Source organism: Clupea harengus, chromosome 4 (assembly GCF_900700415.2).
Source record: "Clupea harengus chromosome 4, Ch_v2.0.2, whole genome shotgun sequence".
Lineage (NCBI taxonomy): Eukaryota > Metazoa > Chordata > Actinopteri > Clupeiformes > Clupeidae > Clupea > Clupea harengus.
In genome coordinates, this window is record NC_045155.1 from 7,423,697 (window position 1) to 7,447,802 (window position 24,106).

The 24,106-nt window shown below is 42.5% G+C and overlaps 1 protein-coding gene across 1 annotated transcript; it reads left to right on the plus strand.

The window, feature by feature from the left end:
- Positions 1-7,882: 7,882 nt before the first annotated feature.
- On the plus strand, positions 7,883-15,392 carry si:rp71-17i16.5 (phosphatidylinositol 4,5-bisphosphate 3-kinase catalytic subunit gamma isoform). Its single transcript, XM_042707616.1, is given in 12 exon segments — positions 7,883-9,038; positions 9,041-9,861; positions 10,062-10,127; positions 10,316-10,541; positions 11,110-11,204; positions 11,479-11,625; positions 12,375-12,465; positions 12,898-13,001; positions 13,003-13,029; positions 13,255-13,366; positions 14,134-14,291; positions 14,427-15,392. Coding segments are annotated over 12 exon segments (3,261 nt in total). The 3' UTR covers positions 14,685-15,392.
- The last annotated feature ends 8,714 nt before the right edge of the window (positions 15,393-24,106 follow it).

Here is a 24,106-nt window from a genome sequence, read left to right on the forward strand (position 1 = left end):
CCAAGGTAATTAAAAAAGACACCTGTGATTAAAATGCAAGCCAGAGGATAAGCACAAAGCATAAATATAGTAGGAGACGAAGTTTGTACATAAAGTGAGTCAAACTCATCAGAATCATTCAATGTGATCGACACCTCTTTCCAGGGAATTACACAACCACCTGTGAACTACATCAACCTTATATAATTAAAAATAACAATTAGGAGTTACATTACAATAACAATAATTGTATTTTCATTCTTATGGACTCTTGCTCTGATAAACTGTTAAATGTAGGGGATTTTAACATTTATATTCAGGTTTTCAGATGTGCTTGCGCAGAAACTGTCAGGCGGAAACTGTCAACACTGGCAACCGACACTGACAAAATTTGAGGAGATTGTTTAAAGCTTAACCGAAGCTCTGCTAAGGCAGCTGGGACACAATGTTATACTGAACTTATTAAAAAATGCCCTCAGACCTAAAATACGGTTCAGCACAATTAGCTATTCAATCTTAAATCTTGCTGTTGCTGCTGTCTGCTTCCACTATTGGAACCTGTGAGAAGTTTCTGAATTTCCTCATTGACTAAATCAACCAGTGTCTTTCTTCCAGTTGCCTGAGGTAGTCTTACACATGAATCCCACATATTATCTTTTACACTCAAGGTCGTTTTCGTCACAATCTGCTCTGGAATACTCTCCCATTAAGTCCTGTCACATTACAAAAAAATTGAAATCAAATTTAAAGACCCAGCTTTCTTCTCTTGCTTTTAGTTTCTATCTGAGGTAGTCCCATGTTTTTGTCAAGTCCACTCTTAATTTTTTTATCTGTTCTTGGTTTTATTCAGTTTCTCTTAATTTCTCTTTATTTTGTTCATTTATCCATTTTAATCTAGCCTTTTATGTATTATTCCTTCTACTCATCTTTTTTACCTCCGTTTTAGCTTGATTATCATGTTTTAGTTTTCTATTGGGTATTTCTTTCTGTTTTTATTTTCTTGTCTTTTCTCTTAGTACTGTTTTTAACAAATACTCCTTATTCTTTTTATTCGCATGTAGTTGTATTGTTAATCCATCTGTCTCCACTGGAAAGCACTTTGGGTCAACTCCTGTTGTTTTTAAAACTGCTGTAACCTTTTGTGTTGGGTTCGTTTAGGTGAAATCCTCACTTATTAGATAGACGAACTGGAGGGAGACAAGGATGCTCTTGAACAGTTTAATGGATCACTTCTCACTCCTCTACTTTCCACACTCAAACGTCACTTCCTGATCCTCCAAAACATAACATGTCAACATCCAATCACATTGATGAATTTCCAATAACTTAACTAAACAGAGAAGTCCTAGATGGACTAAATGTTATTTATAAATTCCCAACTTAGATATAACTTCTAATTTAATTAACCTTCCAACATAATAGAAAATGCTCCAGCTTACATTTATTCCCCCTCCCCGGAAAAGAAACGTCCCCGTTTCCAATCACAGTAAATGGATACACATAACGGTTGGTAGAGTACTCTCGGGTTGCAGTAGGGGCAGTGACGGGAACAGGGGGAGGAGACGCAGGCTCCCGGGTCATAGTAGGCTTGGTGACAGGAACAGTCACAGCAGCTTTGGCAATAGTCATAGGGGGTGGGGAAACTGGTGCCTGTTGTGGACATGAGATGTCATTAGGGGAGGCTTGGGCCTGGGACCGAAGAGGGCCCTCCGAGGTCCTGGGGCCCTGGGCTGGGGGTAATTGGAGCTGGCCCACTGAAGCTGGGGGGGCTTTAGTCCTGGATAACCAATCCTGGTTTCCAGCAGATGGAGCAGGGCTTCTGGCCCACGTTGATGTAGGCTGTGAAAAGGGCAGAGCCCCTGAAAGTGCAGTGGAACATGGAGATGGAGTCTGCAACAGGACATCATGCACATGCTCAGGAGGTTTGTATGCCTGATTGGATGCAGTTGAAGTATAAGGCCTAAGACGATTGTGATGAACAATCTGACATTTATCTGCCTGATCCAACAAGTAATGTATCTTATATGTTACACCCACATTAATGTCATTCCCTCCCAAACACTCAAGTATTTCAAATGGGCCTTTCCAATGTGGTGCTAGCTTTTGTCTCATTGAGGTGGGATCGTTTAGCCACACAAGGTCTCCTGGGTTATATGGAACGTATCTGACACGCCTATCATAGTAAAGTTTCTGTTTAACATGGGCTTGATCTCTGTTCTGTGTTGCCACTGTAAAGGCTGACTGAAGTTTATCTGCTATCTGCCCTGCATAATCATCAGTTGAAACCTGAGGGGTATCTGAGGGTGTGCTGTTTGGCAACAGCAGATTAACTGGCATTCTTGCTTCACGGCCATGTGTGAGGTAAAATGGGGTGTAACCTGTTGTAGAATGAGGGCTGGTGTTATAAGCTAAAGCTACTTGGTTAAGAGACTCATCCCATTCTCCTGGCTGCTGAAGAAGTGCCTTGGCTAACTGGTCAATGAGAGTTCTGTTAAACCTCTCTACCATACCATCACACTGTGGGTGATATGGACTGGTGCGGGTTTTCTGAACACCCAGCAGCTTGCATAAGCAACCAATCAGCTCAGACTCAAATTGGCGTCCCTGGTCTGTGTGCAAACTTTCAGGGATTCCATGTTCACAGATGTATTTTTCAAAAAGACATTCTGCCACAGTTACGGCACGCTGATCCTTCATAGCATACAGATTGACATACTTAGAGAAGTAATCCTGTACAACTAATACATATCTGTTACCATGACCTGTCGTGGGCAGTTCTAGTATATCAGCTGCAACCTTTTGCAGTGGCTGAGAAGCAACAATGGTTTTCATCGGTGCCCAAAGTTGTGGTGATGGACTGCGTCTAGCATCACATGGAATGCATTTCTGACACCACTCACGAATATCACGGGCCATAAAAGGCCAGTAGCATATTTGCTGGGCACGTTTCAAAACTTTCTCAGCAGACAGATGACCAGCTAGAATGTTTCCATGGAGCAAGCTAAGCACACTCCCTTGTAACGCTGGGGGTAGGATGATCTGATGTAACACTGACCTAGGCGAGGGCTGATAAATTTGACGACAAAGTACATCATTCTGAAAGATAAGCCTGTCAAAATCTTGCCAGTATGCCTTCTCAACAGTCGACCGCTTTTTCATACACCAATATGGTGGTTTACGGCCTGCAATTTTCCAGCCAATAACCTCAGACAGGATACTGTCTTGTCGTTGGCCATTCTTGAGGTCCTCTTCTGAGACCGGAAAGACAAAAGTAGATAGAGAAAACTCAGTACAATTTTCTGTAGTGACGTTGGCCTGAGGGGCCACTTGGGGAACTAGTTTGGGGTCGACATTGTTGTGATCAGAGGCCCTGATAGGATGCACCTGATGCACCTGATTAGGGCAAAATCCTCTAGAACTAGGGTCATGGGCAGCTAGACTGCTTGGGGAGGGCAACTGCGGGGGTCTGCTGACATCTGGCCGACGCGACAAAGCATCTGCATTACCATGCCTCAGACCGGCCCTGTGAACCACTGTCCATTCAAAAGGGTCAAGCTCCAGTGCCCAACGAGCACGTCTCCCTGTCCTGTCACTGTCAATGGGTATCTTGCGCAGTCCCACAAGAGGCTTATGATCAGTGATGATAATAAAGGGCTGTTTGTATAAGTAGTGCCTAAAATGTCTGACTGCCCAGACAATGGCCCAAAGTTCTCTATCATACGTCAACCACTTCCTCTCTGCTTTTGTGAGGACATGACTGGCATATGCAACCACCGTGTCATGTTGGCCATGTATTTGCGCTAGCACAGCTCCGATTGCGGAGCAGGAAGCGTCTGTATGGAGATAAAATGGTAACGCAAAATCTGGGAATGAACCACTGGTGGATTGGATAGAGCATGCTGTAAGAAATTAAATGCATCCTGACACTGAGATGTCCACTGAAAAGGAGCATTCTTCTCTGTCAGTGCATGCAAGGGAGCAGCATGATGTGCAAAATCTCTGATGAACTTACGGTAATATGAGCAGAGGCCTAAGAAAGCCCTGACTTCTGTGGGAGTGTGTGGGGTCGGCCAGTCTCTAACACTCTCCACATTCTTAGGGTCTGGTTGAATACCATGCTTGGACACAACATGACCTAAAAACCGGACATGATCTCTGGCAAGGGAACATTTAGCAGGATTCAATTTCAGACCACTACCTTGAAATCGGGTGAATACTTCCTCCAAGTGTTTAAGGTGCTCATCAAATGTGCGACTAAATATCAGGACATCATCCAGGTACACCAGACATGTCTTCCACGGCAACCCACGGAGCACCATCTCCATCAGCCGTTGGAACGTGGCTGGTGCATTTGTCAGTCCCATGGGCATAACTTTGAAATGATAGAGCCCTGTGCCAGTGGTGAACGCTGTTTTCTCACGATCCTGTTCTGCTAATTCAACCTGTCAATAGCCATGCTGAAGGTCAATAGTGGAGAACCATGCAGCACCCGCTAGGGCATCCAATGCATCATCCACCCTAGGCAACGGATGTGAATCTTTAACAGTAACAGCATTGAGCTTCCTATAATCTAGGCAAAAGCGCCATGTCCCATCCTTTTTACGAACTAACACTACTGGGGCGGCCCATGGGCTGTAGCTTTCCTCGATTATGTCTGCTTTTAAAAGGGAGTCAACCTGCTTTTGTATTTCAGCTCTCTGCTCTGGTGTTACTCTATATGCCCTTTGTTTGATTGGCGTGGCATCCCCTGTACGGATGTGGTGCTTGATCCTACCTGTGCGACCCCTATCCTCTGCATTTGCACTAAACACTGCAGAATATTTCTGCAGTAGCTGTTTTAAAGACTGAGCCTGGGAGCTAGAAAGATTTGAGTCATCTATCTGCACTGGGGGTAGGTCTGTGTCATTTTAGGGATGAGGTAGCACAACACATCTCCTCTATGAGAGTGGATTCAGAGGCAGAAAGGGATAAAAACTCACCCAAATGCTGGCCTGGATGAAGTGCAATTTCATCATTGGTGGTATTCATGACCCGAGCCACAATTAACCCATTATGTACCTCACTGACAGAGTGTGCCACCACAACATCACTAACAGGATTAGGTATGAGAACACCTACATAGTTGGAAGGTACAGGCAAAGCAGCTGTTGGTCCTGTGACACATACAGTGATTATTGATTCACTCATAGCTGGAAGCTCAGTGGGGGCTAACACTGTGACATTACAACAGGCCATTTCATGGGAGTTAGGTAACAAAGGAATCTGTGTGTTCCACAATTGAAGGGCGTTCCTGCTGAGGTCAAGGAGAGCACGGTGTCTTAGTAGGAAGTCCCATCCCAGTATTACTGGGTGAAAAGCTCCTCGCACAACATTAAATTCATGCTGCAGTGGTTCCTTTCCAACTCTCAGTCCCAGGGTCAAATTGCCCAAGATATCCAAACATTGCCCATTGGACTGAGCGAGCAAGCACAAAGGAGGTCTTCATGGGGCGTTTTTTTAGCGCTGGGTGAGATGTTCTAAACTCTTCACTCACAATAGAGATAGTAGAACCAGTATCCAGCAATGCAGGTACTTCAATGCCGTCTATGATTATCAGGACACAAGCAGGGGGGGGGGGGGGGGGGGGGGGTGCTGACAGCTGCAGGGAATGTTGGAGGAATAAGGGGCTTGGGTGTAGTAGCTGATGTTTGCCCGTCAACAGCAGCTACTCGTAGTTTCCCTGCACATTGAATCTTGAATTCTCTGGCTCAGGAGACTTGAATCGAACACTACGTCTGTAGTGGGGACTGGTGTCTCTAGACTGCCATGGAGATGGACTGGGGCTTCGTCGCCACCTGTCAGTGTCTGAACGTGAGTGTTGCCGGTCATAGCGATGTTCTGGGGAAACATGTCGACCAAACCCCCTCGCATGGAATGCTTCACGTGAACTCACCACAGGAGAAACAGAGCGCTGGCTACTGTAATATGAGTCCTGGGCATATCGGTCAGGTGATCTATAGCCCATAGGACGACGTTGAGCCTGGTAAAAGTGAGGTGAAGGGCTACGTGGTCGGCGTTGTGACCCATCCCTGGCAGAAGCTCTATCATACCGGGGTTCAATACGCTGAGTGAGATATGTGTTCTTCTCTCTTAATTGTTGCACATCACTCTTCAAACTGCTCACTGTAAGAGTAAGCTGTTCCCACAGCTTGAAGGAGTCGGTCTTCAGTGGGTTGAGAACGGACCATGGCCACTTTTTCAGGGGTTGAAGCAGTAGGAGGTGGCGGAGATTTAGAATTGAGCTGTAGTGCAATGCGTGCTCTCTCACATCGACTGGCAACTTGCAGCGCCGCCTCCATGGTTGTTGCACCCATTTCATGAATCTTAGTCTGTAAAGCTTGATCCACACCAGCGACAAATCTGCGAAATTTTTCACCTGCAATCGCATTTGTGTCATAATCCGGAAAAGCTTCCATCACAAGGCGAGTAATATCTGCGCAGTTCACCTCTAGGGATTCACCCTGCCGGCGTGGGCGAGCATTCACATATGTTTGAAAAAATGGTAATGTGTGTTTAGGGCCAAAAACGTCAAGAAGATGTTTCTTCACCAATGCATAGTTGTCCTGGGTTGCAGGTGGCAAAGTGTCCCAATATAAAAATGCAGCATCAGCCAAACGTGTTGGCAAGACAGCAGCCAAAACACCCTCGACGTCAGCCCCAGGGGAATGAAATGCACGCACTGCTACTTCAAAACGACGAGACCAATTAGTGAAAAACTCAGTGCCATCTCCTTTAAAAACGGGCGGGAGTTCAATCTTCAGTTTATGTGCTAAAACGCTGCTGGCGGGGAGTTGTTGCCCCTCTCGTCCAGGTCCTACTAGCTCATCCTCAGACATGTTCATAGAAAGTGCACAAAACTCACCAAAAACAGAAGATAAGCTATCAAGCTGCATGCATCCAAGTGTCCTCTTCTCCAGCAAGGCGGCAGACAGAGAAATAGATTTCTCTAGCTCACCAATCGTCGGTCGAAGTGGAGGGAATAGCAATGAGATGCGTGGATTATCGAGCTGATATCGAACTTTTTTTTTTTTTTTCGCCAGGTAGGCTAGTCCAGACAGGTCCGCGAAAAAAATCAAAAAATATACAATATCAAAATCCACCAAAGTGCCGCCGCTGCCACCAAAATGTAACCTTTTGTGTTGGGTTCGTTTAGGTGAAATCCTCACTTATTAGATAGACGAACTGGAGGGAGACAAGGATGCTCTTGAACAGTTTAATGGATCACTTATCACTCCTCTACTTTCCACACTCAAACGTCACTTCCTGATCCTCCAAAACATAACATGTCAACATCCAATCACATTGATGAATTTCCAATAACTTAACTAAACAGAGAAGTCCTAGATGGACTAAATGTTATTTATAAATTCCCAACTTAGATATAACTTCTAATTTAATTAACCTTCCAACATAATAGAAAATGCTCCAGCTTACACTGCTATAAAAATAAAAGTGACTAGACTTGATATGACTACATTAGGATGCTACCCAGCTAATTGGCAATCAGCTCTTGTTAATTTGAAATGTATGGAAATTGTAACATGATAGAAGCTCACAGCAGTTTTACCTTTTAATCTCTAATACCACAGCATACAGGGATTTATTCAAGTTAATGCCAGGAGTGCCCTGGAGGAAAACCATCCATTCATCAGCCTGTCAGTGAGTTCAAGAAACTAAAAGTTAGTTGTAAATAGTTAAACAATAGCAAGACATAACACACACACACAAAGACACACACACACACACACACACACACACACACATATATATATATATATATATATATATGACTATTCATCCAAACATTGAGGTCCAACATGTGGTTAATGCCCATCTCCTCACCACAGTCTCTTTCACAGCCTTCATGGAAGAGCAAGAGGGATGGGGTTTGGACATTCAAACAAAGCACGTCTGCAAAGACACCTCCAGATCTCCAGAAAACAACCTCCAGTTCATCTGCGAGTTTCCCAGAGAGGCTTGTCACACAGGCGATGGCCAGGAAACCTTTGTGGTCAAACTCCCTGCTCAGTGCAATGTGCACCAACTGCGTCTGCGTCTCTGTATGTTAGCGCAAGAGAGAAATCAACTGCCCGACCCACTTGGACTCTTGGACCCTGAGAGATATCACCTTCTGTATACCAAGATGGATGACCTGTATGAAATATATGATGATTGTCAGGTACTGCAAACACTAAACGTACCCTGGTTTCTGGATTCCCATGGTGTGCGGATGGCCCGAATTTCTGTCACAGAAAAGAAAATAGATGCAGAAGATGTACAAAATAACCATCACACGCTAGCCAAGCTTATTGGTTATGACTTGAATTCTACTTCAGGGAACAGGTTGAGTGAACTGAGCTTTACCCGCAGAAAGTTTGCCTCCCCCCGCAGAGAGGAGTTGAAAAGCCGGGACTCGAAAGCTTATGCCACTGAACCATGGACGACAATTGCACCCCTTCCGAAAGACCTCCAGGACTGGCATGAGCGCAAACTGCCGATCACTGTCTATTTAAATGACACAGGCTTTTATATGAACATAGACATTGAAATCTCTCCAGATCATCTGCTAAAGATACTTCAGGAAACTATGTCTGAAAGGGATTCCTCTTTTGACTGGCCCACATTTGATCCGGTTCTGAAGGTTTGCGGAAGGGAAGAGTTCTTAGTTGGAAATATCCCTCTGTATAATTTCCTTTGGGTCAGGAGCTGCCTGAAGAGGTCTAAGGACCTTCGCCTGACAATCACTGATGTAGCGTCACTTCCAGGGGACACAGTGAGAGGCGAAACCTGCCCCCTTGTAGACAACCTCACCAGCCTCTCCAGCTTCCACGAGGACCTTGCTCTTGATGGAAAGGAGATGGATGAGATTCTCATGATCTCCTTGTGGGACTGTGAAAGAAAGTTCAGGGTTAAACTTCTTGGGTTTGACATTCCAGAGCTGCCCGTCAAAGTGCCCCAACTAATTCACGTTGAGGCTTCCATCATCTATGGCAACAAGGTTGTCTCATCTGTGGTTCGACCGCAAGAGGCTTCGCAGATGAGGTTCTGTGGAACACGTGGCTTGAGTTTGACATTCTCCTGAAGAACGTACCTCGTGGTTCTAAGCTTGGATTTACAATTAATGCCTACGAAAACTCCACAGCAAAGGAATCCAAGTCTGGCAAGGTGCCGGACATCCAAAGGTGTACAGGAAACATGCTGTATTTTGTGAATTTTCAGCTGATTGATCACAGGTCTGTGCTCAGCCAGGGGCCTCATACCCTTCACATGTGGCCTTTTCCTGAGCGAGAGGAGGAGGCGTTTACTTTTGAGGCCGACAAGCTTTCTACTGCAACAAATCCTGACGTGGCCACGTCAATGGCTATCACCTTCCTCTTGGATCGCTACAGTTTTCCTGTTGTAATCCCCCACAGTAGAGGCATCCCCAACACCCTTTCTCCTCCAAGTGTTTCGTCACCATCATCTAATTCCAGTTTACCAACCACTCTGCCTGCATTAAGCCCATCATCGTCTTCGAAATCGGATGACCCTGGAATGGAATCACCAATATCGCCCTCCATGCAAACCCAAAGAGATCATCTAAGGAGGTTTAGGGAGGAAAGCGTACGCTACACCTCTAACCTGCCTCAGTTCTTGCGTAGCATTGATTGGCTAAAGCCCGATGCTGTTCAGGACATTCATTGGCTGCTGGGTCACTGGAAACCACATGACCTGGAACTGCCAGTGGCTCTGGAGCTTCTTAGAGTGGACTTTGCTGATGAAAGGGTCAGAAGCCTGGCTGTCCGAAGGCTGGAACTGCTGTCCAATGAAGAGGTGCTGAGGTTCCTTCTCCAGCTGGTTCAGGTTCGTGACACATGCTGTCTGCAACATTACAGTTGGCATTGCATTTATGCTTCTCAATATAATTTATAGATGCACAGATAGTGGGCCACACAAGAAAACAAGCCATTTTAATGTATTTAAATGTGTAATTTAATTTATTTCAATTTAATCAATAGTGCATGCTGTTGTGTGTTGTTGAGATGCTGTTTCCGCTTTTATAGACTCTGAAGGTTGAGCCCTATCACGACAGCTGTCTAGCTAGATTCCTTATCCGAAGAGCACTCAGAGTAAGCAAATTCATTGAAATGGGATTTGGGAAATGGGATTTAAAACTGCATTATTACATCTGAAACATGAGTCCAAACAATGAAATTCTTTTTAACAATGTCAAATGAAAAAGGAGGACGGATACCTCTGAAGTTGTGAAATACAGACACAGACCACTATCATGCTAACTGACATTTCTTCTCCTCAGAGTAAGAGAATTGGTCATTTTTTCTTCTGGTACTTGCGAAGTGAGGTGGCAGGATGTCCATTCTTTCGGGAGCGCATGGCCGTCATCCTGGAGGCTTACCTGATGGGATGTGGTCAAGCCATGCTGTCAAGTTTTCAACAGCAAGTTCAGGTGGTGGACTGCTTGCACGATGTGGCAAGTGCAGTAAAGAGGTTATTCCCAGAGAAAAGTGATCTCCCACCAACAGGTAAAGACAACCTCTTAAGAAACTGTCTGCAGTTTTATTTTTTGTTCTATGTTTGTTTGTTCACAAGAAGTGATGCCCCACTCTCATATATATGTATAATCTTAAAAAAGTGGTTGCATCTTTTTGAAATTCTAATATTTGAGCTGTGTAGTTACACTCACAAAGAATGGTATGCAGCACACATGGGGAAACATTGGGCCATTACAACCACTTCTCTGTCCTTCTCACTTCTCTGTACAAAAGGGAAGGACTATTTTCCTCTTCTTCTTGGTAGTGTGTTACCATACAAGTGCATTCTGTTCCTCTTCTGTTTCTCATAAAAGGGAAATGGTAATCAGAAATTCATGACTTATGTGCACAGAAGTACAGTACATGTTTATCTTTGGACAGTAGCCAACCAGTAATGCAGTATGCTCACAGCATGGGTTATGTTTTGTTGTATTTTGAAAGCCTTTTAAAATGACTTAAAATGACTTTTTTTAAATGACTTAAATAACTAATAGTGTGGAAATACAGCAATTTTTAATGTATAATGTAATTTTATGTCTTTTTGATTACCCAACTGAAGCTGCACAGAAACTTCAGGACTTACTGCAGTGCTGCAGCTTCCCACCAGACTTCCAGGTGCCCTTTGACCCTCGTATCAGAGCTGGACAAATTCAGGTTCACACTCTTTTTCACTCCTCAATAATGCTGAAAACGTAAACTTAATACATCACACACATCTGCAAAGACTGCATACATGTACGTATGTCCTCCATTGTCTGTCACCTGTGAATACAAGGGATAAATGTAATTAATTTAGCGTGTGTTTATGTATGTTTAAGTGTAGCCCTATGTACATTTCTGAAACCAGTTTAAGCTGGACAGGCAGTGAACAAAATGCATATTTTAAATTATCTCTTAAAATAACCTCACCACCTGGCGTTCACCATAGCTGGACAGATGCAAAATCATGGCTTCCAAGAAGAAGCCCCTTTGGCTGGAATTCTCATGTGTTGATTCACAAGAGACCACTGGTCCTCCTGTAGGATTAATATTCAAACAAGGCGATGATCTCAGACAGGACATGCTCGTCATTCAGGTGAGGAACAAAAGCTATTGATTACTTTTTTCAAGTAGTAGCTGCAAGTCTAAGGCTTGCTCTCTCATTAGCTATCTCCGCTACACCAGTCCTCAAGATTGATTATCTCCACAGAGTAACAATGCAAGGAAATTCATGCACTTTCCCCTTTTCTTTTATGAAGATTTTAAAAGGGAAATGATTGTGGAAATACATTTCTTCAAAGGTTTTTATATATGAATTGAGTAAAATTGAGTGAGGTTGCCAAGGGCAGAAAAAAAAAAATGTATGACTTAATACAAACCTTATGGCAAATGAAAAAAGGATTGTTTTAGAGAGGCTGAATTGAAGGCACATCGTCTGTGAGAGCCTGTGGGTAGGGTAGCTAAATGCTGTCTTCCTGTATTTGGCTTTACCTCAAAGCATTACTTACTATGATGACATACCTTAAATGTACCTTATACCTTTAATGTATCCTTGTGACATACCAGTAATTTTGCAAAAGCTATTTTTTACTTAGCTTTTAGTTTTAAAAGCCCCAGTGAAGATAAGATCTTTGATCATGGTTGTCATAGTTGCAAAGTGACATTGATGGACATTTGGTTTGGGCGCTGTTGACAGATTAAAGAACAGTTTACTAGGGGAGGAGGCAAAACTGAGGAAGAAACTGAACTAAACTAACATGATGGGCATGACAAAACAAGAAATTATGAATATGCCTCAACTACAACTATTTCTTATGTTTTTATTAGTTGAAAACTCTTTTTCAGACACTGAAAGTAATGGATTCCATCTGGCAGGAAAGATCTTTGAATCTCAACCTGGTGCCTTATGGCTGCATCTCCACCGGACATAACATAGGTACATCACATAACAATGAGTAGGCTTCTAGCCCTCTACAACCGCAGGTGGAGATTTCCCTGGCAATATACTATTTTCTTGTGTTCATGTTTATGTTCAAGAGTCATACATGACTCAGAATGTGTTGTTCCTAAACACTGCACGATTGTTTATAGTTTGTAATTGTTTGCTTAACAGCTTGTTTTGTTTAACAGTTATTCCCCGAAATGTGTTTTAAAAATCTACTCTAGTACTAGGTTTCTGGAACATTTTAGCTGGAAATTATGTGCACGACAATTATGTACACGACATATTCTGGGTATCCCACAATACCAGCATGACCCATGATTCTCATAAAACATTACCACAATGCAGAGGATGATAATTGAGTGTAATGCTTATGTGAAGGCCCGAAGGTCAGTACATCCATCTCTATTTTTGTCTGTGTCTCAGGGATGATAGAAATAGTCAGAGATGCTGTCACAATCGCGGCGGTTCAAAGGAGCCAAGGAGGGACCATGGGAGCGTTCAAAAATGATGCTCTATTTCAGTGGCTGAAAAGACAAGTGTCCACTTCAAGGAACAGTGAGACCATGGTTTCATATGTTCTACCCTCCTTTTTCTCTTGCCTAGTTCTCATTTTGGTACCAGAATTTATTCCATTCCGTTCTAGAACATTCTTCATGGGTACATCGACAAATGTTAACACACAAAACACACAGAGATCACAGAACAGCAAAAGGTTTGAGTTCAGAAACTTAAGAGTTCTTTCAAAAGTTCCTTCTGTGCTTGTCTCTGACTTGTCTTCAGCGCTATCAAGCCATGGAGAGATTTGTCAACTCATGCGCTGGATATTGTGTGGCCACCTATGTGCTAGGAATTGGAGATCGCCACAATGACAACATCATGATCACTGATAAAGGTATGACTATAGATTGCATATGGAGATGTGAAGAGTAGTACAGAGATACGGTTGCAGATACAAAAAAGCTGTCAATGTCAAATATGTCTACTTTATTTTTTAGTCTTCGGATTTAAATGTTTGGTTTAAAATCTGGTTTCATACTGAACATCATTTCATTTTAATGATTGGATCATTAACCTGATTAACCTCATCGAAATAAGCAAATTTCAAAAAAGAAATTGATGATTGATCAATAAATTGATGATTCAACAGCCTGGATGCTGCATTACCCCGCTCAACACATTGACATCCATTAAGATGGATTTGTAAGACATTTTTAAATTGACTGCAGTCAAGGATTTCATTCTTTGAAAACACACATATATAAGGTTGAAGTTCAAGGTTACCCAGGGTGAAACATGAACAATATTAACATTAATAGTTTTTGAGATTTTGTCCAATTACTTTTACATTAAAGGCATTTAGCAGTAGCTTTTCATTAAGATGACATGGCGAACACACTAAGTGCATGTTAAAGGCATATTTCTACTCATAAGTACTAGAAAACACAAAGGTGTTGGCATAGTAACAATAAAAGCCTGCTTTTCTGACTGGCACTTAGTGACCTTTTTCCATGGGCCAATGAAGCACAGAGACAACGCACTGACAGCTAATGCTAATGTTCAGACAGCTATTGTTCCTATTCATTTTTTAAACCAGTTTTTATTTCTGATGTCGCATTTTTTCCATAGCATGTGTTGAAGTAGATACACGTTTTCCCCTAGGGAATCTTTTCCATATTGACTTTGGCCACATCCTGGGCAACACCAAGAGCTTCCTGGGGATGAACAGGGAGAGGGTCCCCTTTGTCCTAACTCCAGACTTCCTGTATGTCATGGGCCGGGTTAATGGCCGTTCCAGTCTCTACTTCCAGAGGTTTCGGGTGAGTGTTGTTGTGACACTCATGGGTTCATTCTATGATCTCAAAATGTCTACAGTCACGAAAGCATTCACAAAGATAATGTGTACGAGATCTGTTTGGTCAGTATGAATATGACTGACTCCCTCCCCTCCCCAGGACATATGTATCGAGGCCTACCTGTCCCTGCGCTCTCAGTCCCGGCTGCTTGTGACACTCTTCTCCCTCATGCTGCTCACGGGCATCCCCGAGCTGAGCGCAGCGCAGGACATGCGCTACCTGCGCGATGCGCTGCAGGAGGAGCGCGGAGAGGAAGAGGCGCGACGTCACTTCCTGGAACAGATCTCCATCTGTGACAATCAGGGCTGGAAGGTTCAGACCAACTGGTGGTTTCACATGGTAGCTGGCATTAAATAGGGAGAAGAGGGAGATACACATCGTTAGTAGCATAATGAAGATTATATCTGTTCTGGTTGTCACAGGGATTCTGTGTTGTTTTGGTTGCCAGTATTCTATTTCCATCTCCCTGAAGAAGCTACTGTATTTAGTCATTGATATTTCAGATAGTGACAGTTTGTTTGAAGTGTAATGTAGTGCTTATTTTCCCATTTCATTGAATGCTTATTAATTAATACAATTTCAAATGGTTATTAATGAATCGCTTGAGTCGGTAGGTAACCTTGGAAGTAGAAGGGAAGAAGGGGTTCTATAATGTTTGAATGTGTGTTCATGAGTGACAGCTCTAGCTGTGTCAAAGTAAGAGGTGAATTGGTGGATGCTGAGAGAGCACAGTGCTTACAGTAATTACATGACCCATTCACATGACCCAAAGGGAAGCTGGCTTTGCAACAGGATTTGTTAGATTCTTTCTGTTTCCTTTTATCCTGAATGATCAAAAAAACACAAACCGCAACAGTAAAAACAAAAACAACAACAACAATTGTATCATGTTGAAAAGAATGTATGAAGAAGGTAGTCATAACTATAGTATAGATAACAATCTAATTGTAGAATAACAATACAATGTTTTGTGCAGAATGGTAGTTTTCAAATTAATTATTTGCTGTGTTTGTTATGCAATTGACATAATAAAAATGTCCCTATTTTGTAAGGACTGTAATATTACACTCTCATTTTACTCATTCAACTTATCCAGCGCATTTGAATGCAATGCATTTGCAACTTCACACACACAAATTGTATTTTACATACATATACTGGAGCATGTATTTTTACACATGTAGAATTATAAATCTTATAAATCAAATGTCTGCATGTTCTGTATGAATAGCTTTGCTTTTGTCACATCTTTTAAAAAGACAGTTAGGAGTGGGTGGGGTTCATGTGTGGAAGCAATGGGTGGGTGAGTGGTTAGCTGCTGACAGAGGGAGAAGCGTGGGGAAGGATGGTGGGTGGGTAGTTGGAGGGGGCTGTTCAGGGGGGTGAGATGGGGGGCAAGGGAGGGGGGGGGTACTGTCTGAGAAACTGCCAGACAGTCGAGCTGCCACAACGTGGCATAACGTCTGAGCCAACCACTTCTGATGGGACTTGAGTTGTGTCTCTGTCTCTGTCTCTGTCTCTGTCTCTGTCTCTGTCTCTGTTTGTCCCTCTTTCTTTTCTCCCCTCATTTCTTTCTGTTTATTTTCACTCTGTCCTTCTACCATTTTATGTCATCGTCCGTCATTCATTTCCTTTGTTTCTGTTTTTAGCGTTTTGTGCATTTCAGATAATTTTCTGCCAGTGCATCTCTTCATCCCTCTCCCTCTCTTTCTGTTTCTCTTTCTACCCTTATCTCTCATCATCTTTCTCTCATCCCTTCTCTCTCTCTCTCTCTCTCTCTTTCTTTCTCTCTGTCTCTCTCTCATTGTATTCATTCCACCGTCCACATGGTCGGACCACACACACGACCCAGTGCTGTGTGTTTTGGGGACTGCCAGCCTCAGCAGTCCGGACAGGGGGACGGACCTCCAGGGGCACTCAGAGGTAAGTGTCTCTGCTGGCCACATGACTCAGGGGGCTCAGCTGCAGGGATGCATGTGTTCATGATTTATTTAGCACCACTGGTGCGCCAGGCTTCCAGTCTAGCCACTGAGGCTCCTGTCAGTCGGCTGCTGGCGGTCCCAGAGCTCACCATCTTTTGTGGCACAGATGATTTCATAAAGGGTTCTGTAGTTCCCCAACATCTAAGCAGCAGTGTTCAGGCAGTGTGTTTGGATAGTGTAAGTGTGAATTATGGCACACTAGGACTAAGGGGCTGAGGGGAGTATGGGTAGTGCAAGCATGCCTCTCTGTAAAATATCTGGACGACTCTTTCATCTCTTTCTCTTTCCCTTGGCTGCTGGTCATACCTCTGGGTTGTGTTAGTTCGCTGCCACAGGTTATGAGCCTGCCTGAGATAGAGATGAGTGGTTGTGCCTTTTCAGCTCACAAAGACTCATGCTGCATGTGGCACTCAGGGGGCACACCCACTCAGACTTGAAGGGGGGGTTTTGTTTTGTTTTTTGGCCCATGGCACTGACTTGGGCTGTGAGCCACCATAGGGGGCTAATGTTTAGAGTTCAGCTGTTGTAGTTGTTTAAAGCCCCTCACCTTCACACGGTTTGGTTGGCACATGAGCGACCTGGAGGAGGAACAAGGCTGGCCTAGGCTGGCAAAGGCAATGACCTAATTTATGTCTGTCCGACTGACTGCTCGACTCACTGAGGGTAAGTTACTAACAGGCTCTTCGGTTGGTTTGTTTATTTGCGTGTTTTTGCAGAACACCAATTTGTTTTCTTAGTGTTGATAACAATGGCGCTGATGAAGTAGCTCTTACCTACTTTTGTATTATCATGCCATGTTTCTGTTCTTTTTCAGTGCGTCAGACATGTTGTTATAAAAAAACCTCCCCTCTTGTAGACAAGAAAAGGTTCTCTGATTGCTTGTGCAAATTGAATGGACTTTTTGCTCATTGTTGTAAAAAAAATCATCACAGCAATTGTCTCACAGTCTCAGTGGATGAATGGTTACCTCAGTGTGAGGCATAAGAGGTGGGTGCTTCATGTACCCGCCCTTCTCACTCCCACTCCCCAGTAGAAACCTTTGTACACATGCATAAATGTCTATATTGGGTTCTTTGGGAGGGTTACTTTGTGTGGCATTCGGTAATGTCTACAATGTCCAATTCTACAATGTCCAAGGTTATTTAATATTACTGTAAACAAAAGGGGGGGGGGGGGGACATTACAGAGAACCTATTTAGCAGGTTAAGATAGAAAAAAACAACACTAAATATGTCCTTTAATGACAAGGATAATACTGGTTGTCAAACACCTATAGAATTGTTTATATGTTTATCAGTAATTTTTCTGTAATGGTTGTAATGGTGTTTAATCTAATTAATCTCGTGAAATCACATCAATTGGTTCTTCAGAGGAGCTATTTAAACCATGTGAATGCTCATGGTAAAAAAACTGAATTTGCATATTCCATGTACATGAAAAATAAATCACACAAATTACATATGTATGATAAAACCATAATCTAGCTATTCCTCTTTCAGAAAGGGATTGTAAACTATATAATTGCATAGCATAGCAGAGCAAATTCAGTGGAAAATTGTGTTTCGCTTTTGCTTGTTTCATTAAGTCTCTCACTGTAAAGTGTGTTTATAATGTGTGTATGTTTATAAAAGCTCACATGAGTGTAAGGGTGTACAGTAGTCACTGTGGCTGCTGGTAGGAATGTATCTCTGTGTGTGTGTGTGTGTGTCTGTGTGTGTGTGTGTGTGTGTGTGTGTGTGTGTGTGTTTCTCTGGCCACTCATTGTCCTCCTCCTCTTGCAGAGACCTGTCACTATGCTGCGCTGCGATGGTCCTCCCTTTCAGTGGCAGTGGCCCGTGGCTAAGTTGCTATGACACACCGAAGCGTCCCCTGCCCCCCTGCAAATGAAATGGATGCACAGAAAAGGCCCCCGCAATTATCCCGTCAAAGTTTTGGAGGGAACCATCATAACCACCATGCGTTTCAGATACCACTGATGTTTTTGAGGAGATCACTTTATGGACTCAAAGAGAAGTGTTGTTACTGAATGGCGAATGTTGCCCTCCACAGAGATTTAAATGAATGTTTAATTAGTCACATCACTTTTGTGTCGATCACCACATACAAATCCTCACGATGACCATGCTGTTCTCACTGACATGCTATTAATTATGAAGAAGGAAAACAAGCCTGAAAACGTGCTTTACTGCTTGTGGGTTTAGTTTATTTAGCCTTTTGTCTGTTTCTGGACAAAAAGCAGAGTCTGATGATCGCGGAAGAAAAAATGGCGACGTGTACTTCAGTGTTCTCACAGCATGTTTTGTCAACAGAGATAAGTTCAGCCTATTTTGTTTCCAGCCATCTGTTAAAGCATGCTGTGGATGCCCCCCCCCTCACCTTTCCCCCTCTCTCATTGTCTTCTGATATATAAGCATTTTGTTCACACTGGCCTGGAATTTATGACCTTTGCCCTTTCCCAGCATGACTGATTTCCTTTGGTGTTCAGAGTGGACCAGAGTTTTCTAGCACCATTTGAAATCGGTTGTGCTAAAAGGCACGGCGCCCCCCACCAGCAGCGGTTATCTTTATCCTCATTAACTTTAATAGTAATTTCAGGTAGAGTTTGTGTTCATCGGTGCCCTTAAGCAAAAATAAATGTGTTTCATAATGTTCATTTGAAAAATGAATGGAGTCCATGATAACCGCACTTGACAGCAATTGGACTTCTAAAGACATCTGAATCACATCACGAAGTTCCGCAAAACTCTAACTTATGACAAGTTCTTTATTCAAGTTATTCAAATTTAAATTCAAGTTTGTTTTATGTCTAGAGGACAAAAACTTGCAGAGCTTTAAAGGCATATTGACAACATTCCCAAGGGTTAACCATTCTGGTAATTTTATGCCTTGTGGACAGCGTGGAGCCAGATTACTTGAACCCTCTTTCGTATGACTGATATAACATGCCGTGGTCGTGTCATATCCTATCATAAGATGGTATGACAACTCTTCGCTCATATAGCTGTCATGTTAGCATTATGAGAACTTGTCAAATACATCAAGACATCCAATTGTTTGATTTGATGCTATCACAGCTTTTAAGCATTTTATATAGACTGACATGGCATCCAAGAGAGTTGTCATGATAATTACAAAAAATAGATAAATAACAACGTACAAATATGACTGTTGTGTCTTTGGATATCAGCTGCCATGATAGCTAATGATTTGACTTAATGACAAGGCTTTGTCATTCTTAAGAGAAAGGGTTCAAATGTCACCACATTGCCCATTATAAAACAGTTTATCAACATTGTGAACTGAGAGCCTATTATGTTATATTATTGTTATTATTATTATATGTACTAAAAATGTAACTGATTCCTTTCCATTTGTGTTACATAACGAAAGAAATGGTAAACATTAGGAAATATACACATTGGTTTCTGAACATCCAAAAGTAAACTGTTCTCAAAGTCCTGTGAAGATGATTTATGATTGTCATTTTGGGAAGACCTCATGTCATTAAACCGCTGACCGAATACATATGATGAGAAATATTTATTGTCCTTTTTTAACATTGTTAAGACCAGCTTTTTCTTGGGCTTTCTTGGGCTAACCAACTTTCATAGTTCCTCATAAACAACTTTGTCAAGGGTTTCTGTTCAAAGGACTTTCTTCTTTCTCCTCTATCTTTCTCAGAATCTGCTCTCTCTGTCTGTTTCTCTACGTCTTCTCTACCTCTTTTATGCATACACATACACACATTTAGACACTCCTTCTTTCTCTGAAATGGTGTGTGGTTTGGGATTAACAGGACAAGTTTGGGCCCAGAGTTTAAAAGTCAATCATTAAACGAGACAGGCATAGGTATAATGGCAGGATGGCAGACTAATTTCCAAGCACAGACATACATGAACACAGACACACACAAACGCTCACACTATCCATCCCTGTGGAATGAAAGAGGGAGCAATGGGAGAGAGAGCGAGAGCGAAAGCGAGAGCGATGTCTTCTCTTCCAGCTAAGGGAATCAGGTGCCCTCTGTCACCTGGGCAACCACCATGTCTCCGCGCCATGTGACGCAGTCTGCTGTGGAATCACTGTCAGTGTGACCTAAGCAAACTCACTGCAACTGAGCGTGCCAGAATCCTGACGCGCAGTTTCCACATGAGCTCTGGAACCAGGTAGGAAGGAAGTTACATATTTCAGGTTGTTAATCTTAGCTACTGATCCAAGGGATAATGAGAAAAGAATATGTATCTATAAGTGTATGAGTGGAGTTGCTGATTGAAATCCTTTGTGGTCATTAGTTTGATCGACTGTAGTTGTCTGAGTAGGTCTGCATTTCCTGACACACATTACCGGTGACCGTATGTCACCTGTTGTCCCCTCCTGTATGTTCAGTAGGTTTCTCTCTGCAGACTGGATAATGAGTGCGGAGGAAGAAAAGTCAGGGTCCGTACCATCAAGAGACCCTCTTGCTGAGGAGGAAATTGAGCCCAGTGATGAGTCAAATCACCGCCAATACCTGCACAGGTGAGGTGTGACCACCCAGCATGCAGACTTGTTATTATCAGACACGGCACACTCAAAACCCTTTCAGACAAGAAATTTCCATTTAATTCCAGGTGTGTATGAGAAAGATATATCTATGTATGATATAATGACATCAGATGCTGCAAGTTTAAGTCGTATAAGTCATATATATATAGTATTCCTCAAAGCTCATCCTATATATATGTATATGTACTCAAAAAGGATGAGCTTTGAAGAATACTGTACAGCCAAGACTACACTGTGGCTCTTGTGATGAATGAGAAGGATTTTTTTGTGGGTCTTCGACAGTGATTGATGCGTAAGGGAGGGTCTGCTTTCATTTGCTCAGCTGTCTCTTCTCAGGTTATTTGGTGAGGCGACCGCTAAGTATTTCCTCAGCCACTCCACCTTGGAGACAGACACGCCCCCATGGTACACTCACATGATGGATCGCATGGGAGGTACCAGACACACTTATTACACCAGCGTGTGTGTGTGAGTGTGTGTGTGTTTGTGTGTGTGTGTGTATGTGTGTCAGTGTGTGTGTGTGTGTGTAAGTGAGTGTGTGTCTGTGTGGTGGTGGTGGGGTGGCGGTTGTCTTTTAACATGCTGTCCTTGAGTTATTCCTTGTGTCTTTACCTTTTTCCATACCAGTAATACAAATAAAAAGGTCAAAGCCCATACAGTTAACGCATTTCTGCTTATGTGTAATATTATGATTGGTGAGGCAATGCATCAGTGTGTAGGAGTGTATAACATCTGTTTCCAGACAGCGTAGGTGCAGAGGCCGTATGGAAGGCCTTGAGTGATCGGACCAGAGCCTTAGTGATGGAAATAGAGGCAAACTCTCACCAGGTTAGTCCACTCAAACCCCAAGGCATCTGGAACAGAAAGACACACAGGACCCAGTCTGATATGAGAGTCTAATCCATTCTCAGTATTTATTTTCTCCATATGAGCCTCATAGTCAAGTCCTCTCTCCTTTCGCATCAGGTTGAGGAGGTCAATTTGGACCGAAAAGGAGCGCGAGGCAGAACCCTTCGCCATCTGTCCGGAGTCAAGTTGATGTTCCGTTCAGCTAAATATCGTGAAGCATGTTCCGCCATACTTCTAGAACGGAATCCACCACCCTTTTTCCTAGACCTCGAGGGCAGTGGACCTGCTAGGTACCTACAGCAGGAGGACACAACACCAACGAAACCTTTCAAAGATTAGATGCTGTTGTCATGGCAGCAAGTAGCACATACTTGACATGCATTAGCCAGGTTTGAACGAGATGTTCTCTCCTGTGTTTACTTTAGAAATGGGTAAGCAATATGTATGAATATTAAACTTTTAGGGGAAGGAAAATGCATGAAGGCCGAATCCCTAAGTGGCTTACACAAGAGCTTAAGACTGATGCTCTTCTAGTCTTCCAATACAGCACTTCCAACATACACCTTTATAACAGTGTTTCCTCTATCTATTGTGCTCATTGAACCTTCGCACACTTAGAAGGAACAGGATACTATTGTCATTGTCACATACCCACCACAGGGAGGCGCCACCTATTCATTCAGTACATACTGGGGTGTTTTAAAGTTTAGAATTCCTCATATTCCCATTGACCTGATTTATCAGTCTTATAGTCAGTGTAGGTGGTATGTTGATTTGAAAGGTAGCTCTAATCTAAAATGGTGCAGCAATACAATTTAGTTGACCTGCAAATGAAGCATTGTGTATGTGTGTGTGTGTGTGTGTGTGAGAGAGAGAGAGAGGGGAGAGAGAGAGTGTGTGTGTGTGTGTGTGTGTGTGTGTTTCTTCTCTGTGTGTGTGTGCTGTCACACCATCCTGCAAAATAGGTCTCCCTGATGAGATGCAAGATGACCACAGTAGCAGGCAACCTGATCAGAACAAAGAAAACTGACCCCTGCTTAAAAAGCGGATGCAAAAGCAGCTTGTCTTATTATCTGTGGGATTTGTCTGGCTCCAGTAATATGCTTGTTGATAGATTTTGTCAACATGATTCTATTAAGCTAGTGTGTCTAGATCTAAACCTTAACCGTCTCCGGAAAAAATGGAAGCAACAAGACTACTGCAAAATAAATCAATGATTCTGCAAAATATTTACCCATGTAATTAATTGTTCTTACGCATGGGAGGCCTATTTATACTTGTTTCACTTTCATTACGGTTCATGTCGTGACATGTTTGAAAACAACTCGGGCAGATCTGAAAGACATCAAAGCGAGGAAAATAAAGGTGGAGAAAAGGGCCTGCTCATAAAAGGGACTAGCGTTAGACGGATGATATGAAGGATAATTACTAAAGTAGTCTACAGTTCCTAATGTTTGGATGCGATCTATGACAGATTGTATGACTAATTCTGCGCTACTGTACACTCAGTGGTGGAAAGTAACTGAGTACATTTACTCAAGAACTGTACAATTTCGAAGAATTTCCATTTTATGCTACTTTATATTTCCATGACATTATATATTCTGAAATGGCATGGAAGTATAAAGTAGCATAAAATGTTGCACTTTCTACTCCACTACATTAATTTGACAGCTTTATTGCTAGTTACTTTTAACATGAAGATTTTACACAATGGATAATATAACAAGCTTTGAAAGCACAACACATTGTTAAAGATTAAACCAGTGGTTTCCAACCTTTTATCTTCTGACATCTTACAAAAATAGGTATGTAGTCAGGGTCACATTTCCCCAAATACGGGAAACCAGGTACAGCTGCTTTCTGTAAAGTGACACCTTTCATTTGAATATATATGCAGCATACATCTTTCTTCTTTATATTTACCTCCCTAATTCAAGCACATGTGCCTTACTTTTTTTCTAATTTTCTTCTAAATGCAGTGAGTGCCTTTGGGACAGTTGTAACAGGACAATTTTGAAGGGATAACGAAAAATGTACAACAGCCATGCATTATTCAAACCAAAACAGTGATGGTAAAGGGTTTTTCTATAAATTGTAGTCTTTATAGGGTTTGTTTTCAAAATGCTAGTGAGATAGTTGCTTACAAACTGAGGATGCCACAACTTTGCAAAAGTGGCTGGCCTATTTCACTTGCTAGCTACACTTGCTGGTTGCAACTGATTGTATTGTGTGATACAATTGTCCCCAACTCCTAATATTATAATAATAAGATAATTGGAATATTACACATTGTATGCAGCTAATATTTATACTAGCATCTAGTTTGGGAATTACAACCACCTGTCAAATCACATCAGTTCACAGAGATTGAGACACAAGCTGACATTTTTAACATAGCAT